At 39.8% G+C, this 5,080-nt stretch overlaps 1 protein-coding gene across 2 annotated transcripts; it reads right to left on the bottom strand.

Moving 5' to 3' along the window:
* Positions 1-51: 51 nt before the first annotated feature.
* psmc5 (proteasome 26S subunit, ATPase 5) lies at positions 52-4,869 on the bottom strand. 2 transcript variants are annotated; one of them, XM_030400240.1, is made up of 12 exons: positions 4,738-4,869; positions 3,724-3,795; positions 3,560-3,629; positions 3,361-3,458; positions 3,223-3,279; positions 2,741-2,971; positions 2,140-2,266; positions 1,853-2,043; positions 721-819; positions 520-630; positions 342-428; positions 52-224 (listed from the first exon to the last, which is right to left on the bottom strand). In XM_030400240.1, exons 1-12 carry the CDS (start codon positions 4,759-4,761, stop codon positions 171-173), a joined length of 1,221 nt encoding a protein of 406 aa, XP_030256100.1. In that variant the 5' UTR covers positions 4,762-4,869; the 3' UTR covers positions 52-170. The 2 variants fall into 2 exon arrangements, with proteins under 2 accessions (XP_030256100.1, XP_030256101.1); XM_030400241.1 differs by lacking the exon at positions 4,738-4,869 and adding an exon at positions 4,640-4,661.
* Between the last annotated feature and the right edge of the window lie 211 nt (positions 4,870-5,080).

Here is a 5,080-nt window from a genome sequence, read left to right as displayed (position 1 = left end):
TTTATGTGTTGGTGCTGCTGGCCGCAGAAATAAAACTTGCGAGCCGTCCAGTGTTATTTGGGGAAACAATTTACTTTAGAATGAGTTATGTAACAATTATAAACCAAAACCATCAACAAAAAGGAAAATATACATGTGTCTGCATTGTGCACAAGAATACACTAGGCCTTTTACTTCCACAGCTTCTTGATCGACATGTTCTTCTCGCTGTCTTTCTGCATCACCTGGTGAAGAGAACATAACAGTCTTAATACACTTGTAAAAACATTAATTTAAATATGAGGTGAGTTTGCCTTCAGTCTACTCAGGACAAGAACTTTTAAGTATGTGGTTACACGAACCTTTGCCACAGCCATCTCAAAGTCCTCCTGGGTGACATGAACTCTCCTTTCTCTCAGAGCGTACATCCCAGCCTCTGTGCAAACACCCTAAAAATGCACCAGTACATTAAATAAAGTCCAGCTGTGTGCTGCCTTCATTCACAATCTGACTGCCACAGTTTAGCGTGCCAATGCTCACCTTAACCTCAGCACCAGAGGCTCCGGGCATCAGCTCTGCGATCTTCCTCAGATTAATGCCACGTGTCAGGTTCATCTTCCTGGAGTGGATCTTCAGGATGTCAAGACGGGCCTAGTGGTGCAGAGTTCAGATAAGCTCAGATACAAAAGGAATGTAACCCGTAAGAGGGTATACGTTTGTTTTAACAGTCTAAGTGCCTACCTCTTCATTTGGAGGGGGAAACTCGATCTTCCTGTCGATTCTGCCTGGCCTGAGAAGAGCCGAGTCAAGGATGTCAATACGGTTGGTGGCCATGATGACCTGAAATGGAAAGTGAACTTTAGTCTACCAAAAACAGCTAGATTGATATTTACATCAGAATACTATGCTTTCATACAGGTTAACAGATAAAAAAAACCCCATTTAAAATCAGTAACATTTAATTGATGGTTTATAACACACTGATGTAGTTGGAAGCGCATATTAGATAGAATTACTTTAATGATCCCAGACTGGGAAATTATTTTGTTACAGCAGTAGTGGGTCTGCAAATAAAACACTTTGTACATAAATAATATTAGGTCTTATATTAACGTCCGCTGTGACGCATCCATAACTGGAACAACAATACAGCTGTTGTAATGACATAAAATGTCTTTTAAATTAGATAAGATAAACTTATAGAAAACACTGCAGAATAAAGTATTCTTGTTACTTTATTATATCCGTAAAAAATTTGCTTATTATGTTCATATACTTCTTATATGTGATCCACGTGGGGGTTAAAGTACAACAACATTTGTACAGCTTCAAGATAAAATTCAAGCACATTCCAAGAACCTTGGAAGGTACCCAACAATTTCCAGACTCTCAAGGCCTTTTATCATAAATTGTAACTATTGAGTCCTTCACACCCACAGCAGTCAATGTATGTTGTCACTTGGTATATTTTACCAGTTGTTTATAATAACTTTGTAGGTTTTAATCATTATTTAAATCTTGCTAATTTTAATGCCAGAAGACAAATATGATGACAGGATTGTTTAATTTTAAAAATATTAAAAGATTTTTGTTTGGCATGAATTAAAGTGAATGAAACACCAGATAATGCTGAAAATCAAGCAGTAGTGAGCGATATTCCAATTCATTATATTCCTAATCTTTAAAACAGATATGTTCAAATTAAGCATTTACAAAACATTGGAAGACTGTACACGCCCTGAAAGTTAAAAAGTATAAACCAATGAACCACAATGCACACTTACCACTGTATTCTCACCTTAGTAAGTAAACGTTTAAAACATTTCTGTGATCAAACAACACAAATGGGTTCATTTCACGGTTTGTGTGATACCTTGATGTTCTTGGTGGCCTCGAAGCCATCCAGCTGATTGAGCAGCTCCAGCATCGTCCTCTGCACCTCGCTGTCACCACCCGAGCCGCCCTCCAGGCGGGACGAGCCAATGGAGTCGATCTCGTCCATGAAGATGATGGAGGGAGCGTGTTCTCTAGCCATGACGAAGAGCTCACGCACCATACGGGCACCTGGTGAAGGGTGAGTGTTATACAAGCCATTAAATGAATTAATCAAGAATGGATATTAATTAGATGACACTCTTCAGAAGAGACGGAGGAGCTCACCCTCTCCGATGAACTTCTGGACCAGCTCAGAACCCGACACCCTGATGAAGGTGCAGTCAGTGTGGTGGGCCACAGCTCTGGCCAGCAGGGTTTTCCCTGTACCCGGGGGACCGTACAGCAGCACTCCCTGTGTACATTCAAAGCATGAATCAGAATGAATGACACATAATCAGAACCGTCTATACAGATGACAGATGGAGATAACAAATGACTAAAGCTGCAACAGTTAACTGACAGAATTCTCAGCAACATTTGAACAATCTATTAATCATTTCAGTCACTTCTCAGGCAACAATTACAGAACTTATCCGGGTGCATTTTTTTTCAAAATGTGTTGAATTGCTTCCATTGTTTGTTTTATATCATAGAAACTTATCATTTTTCATTTCACACATCTGAAACAATCAACTCAGGCTCTAGTATATTATGGTTGACACCTTTTCACAATATTTGTATGGACCAAATGATGAACTGAGAAGATCAGCCGACCAATTGATTATGAAAATGATCTGTGGTTGTGAAGAAGACCCTGTCCTTAAAGAGCCAGTACCAAGTAAAACACATTCGAGGCTCACGATCAGCCCTCCTGTCAATCACTCACCTTGGGCTGGGCAATGCCTAAAGCCTCAAACAGCTCTGGGTGCTTGACAGGCAGCTCGATCACTTCCTTGATCTCCTTGATCTGCTTATCCAGGCCGCCGATCATTTCGTAGGTGGAGTCTGGCACCTTCTCCACCATCATGAGGGACACCAGAGGGTCCACCTTGTTGGGCAGGATCTTGTGCAGGGTGTAGCTGTCATTACGCAGAGCCACACGGCAATTTGGAGTCACCTTGAGAGAAGTGACACAGGGATGATGAACACGTCAGGTTCAGTTTATCTAAATGATTAATTGTACAAAGGGGCAAAAAATGCCTCATTTGACTTGCTGTTCAGTCTTGAGCTATAGCAGTTTCAAATGAAAGGCATAATGTTTGTTTGGCAAGTGTTTTGTTGTGTTATTGTAAAGCTAAGAATTGGAAAAACTATTTGTAAGTAGTGACCTGAAAGCACTACTAAAATGACAGCATCTACTATACTTACATCGTTGATGTCAATGTTCTTGTCCACATCCACGACAAATTTTCCTTCTGGATGCACCTGACAATGACAGAGGGAGATGTTAATTTAAACTGTAGACTAGTAATCTAAATAAAGTGAGCGACAAAGTACAGGGCATACCTTGACCAGCACTTTCTTCTTGTCCATGACCCTAACCACCTCTCCTACGTAGGACCCCTGCTCCTGTAGTAACTGCAGCTCCTCACGAAGGAGGCGCACTGAAAGACAAGAAGTACCATTTGCATTATTTTCTCCCATGACAAAAGTTTGTATGACAGAATGAGACTTTTACTCTGATGTTGCGGTGATGAAAGTGCACCTTTGGCGTTGAGCTCATTCCTCTGTGCCTGCAGACGTCTGAGATTCTGGCTCTTATCGTTCACTGTCAACTGTTGAGAAAACAGCGGTTCAGGATTGACAGCCAAGGACATGTTTTGAAATCTGACACACATGCCTACATGAGTAAATATATTATTTTCTTACCTGTAACTCTTCAATCTTTGACAAGTAGTACTGCCGGAGACCTGAGCCACCTTTACTGTCCCCCATCTCCATCTGTCAAAGAAAAAATGACCATCAGACCATCCCATAGTTCAAAATTCATGCTTTGTCAAAAAAAAACAACAACAAAAAAACAAAAACAAAACCATGACTGACATCGCATTTGCAATGATGAAAATCAAAACAAAAAACAGCACAGCACACAGAAAGATAAAGGCTTTTGAGTTTTGCTTTATAGATGACAATTTTAGCCATTACTTAACTATTGTTGAATAATTTGATTTACTTTTAGTTGGTCGACTATACATAATTATTAATAGTAAAGTAATTTCAACATGTTATTGCAAATTTGGATTAACCACATAAATGTAATTAGTATCTGTGAAAGGTGACAAGCAACTCATTGAGCCTGGTTGGACAAACTGAAGGTAACGTTATTTTAAGTCAGCAAGATACTGTCGTCCATAACCAGTTTGTTCAACAATACAAAATAACAGCTGCCTGAAAGTTAACGTTACCTGCTCCTTCATAAAATACAGCTTCTTAGCTAGTTTATCTGCTAACTAACATTAACGTAAGCTAGCGTTAGCTAACGTCAACCAATACCGAGATAAATTAGGTCACACTTGGTCATCCTCACTGTTAGTTATCTAAAGTTGTATTTTCACTCGGTATGTATTCTAAACTTATAAATAGAGACGGTTGTTGCCAATGTAAAGCTGCCAGTCATTCAGAGCGGCTAGCTCAAGCTAGCTAGACGTACAATTGACAGTGAGCCTTAGCTTAGCTTGGTTAGCTACAATGAGACAGCAAACCGGCAGCATACTTCACAGTTATTGTTTTGAATGATGAGACATTTCATTATTTACACCACAGTCGCATAATAATTAAATCTCACTGTTATTAAGAAGTCCGTCAACTCAAAGCGCACTAGTAACGTTTCTTTGATAATACAACAATAAAACCAACAAAACTAGAGGAAAAATATACACCTACATGATCAATTCCGTCCACCTCCATGTTGGAATTTTCAGCTTCCGCTTGAGGAGAGGCGTACTTCCGGAAGACGTCTTCTTCTGGGGTTTGTTATAAAACACATGTGCACATCGCCACCTACAGTCCGTGTTGAACAAGTACACATTATTTTTCACTCCCGACCGTTAAACCTGTTGGTTGGCTCCCACAACTGTTATCATACAATTATCATAAGTCCCTGTAATGCTTTTAATGCTTTTTGAGTTTTTAGAGCGCAGTTTATTCAGACAAATGCATGTCAACAGATTTAATGGAGCATTAACCTTTGGTCACATTCTTCCTTTGCACGGTTGCACCATGATCA

The sequence above is a fragment of the Sparus aurata genome, chromosome 20, assembly GCF_900880675.1.
Source record: "Sparus aurata chromosome 20, fSpaAur1.1, whole genome shotgun sequence".
In the NCBI taxonomy this organism is placed as follows: domain Eukaryota; kingdom Metazoa; phylum Chordata; class Actinopteri; order Spariformes; family Sparidae; genus Sparus; species Sparus aurata.
Note: the sequence above shows the minus strand (reverse complement) of the source record. Positions and strands in the feature narration are given on the sequence as shown.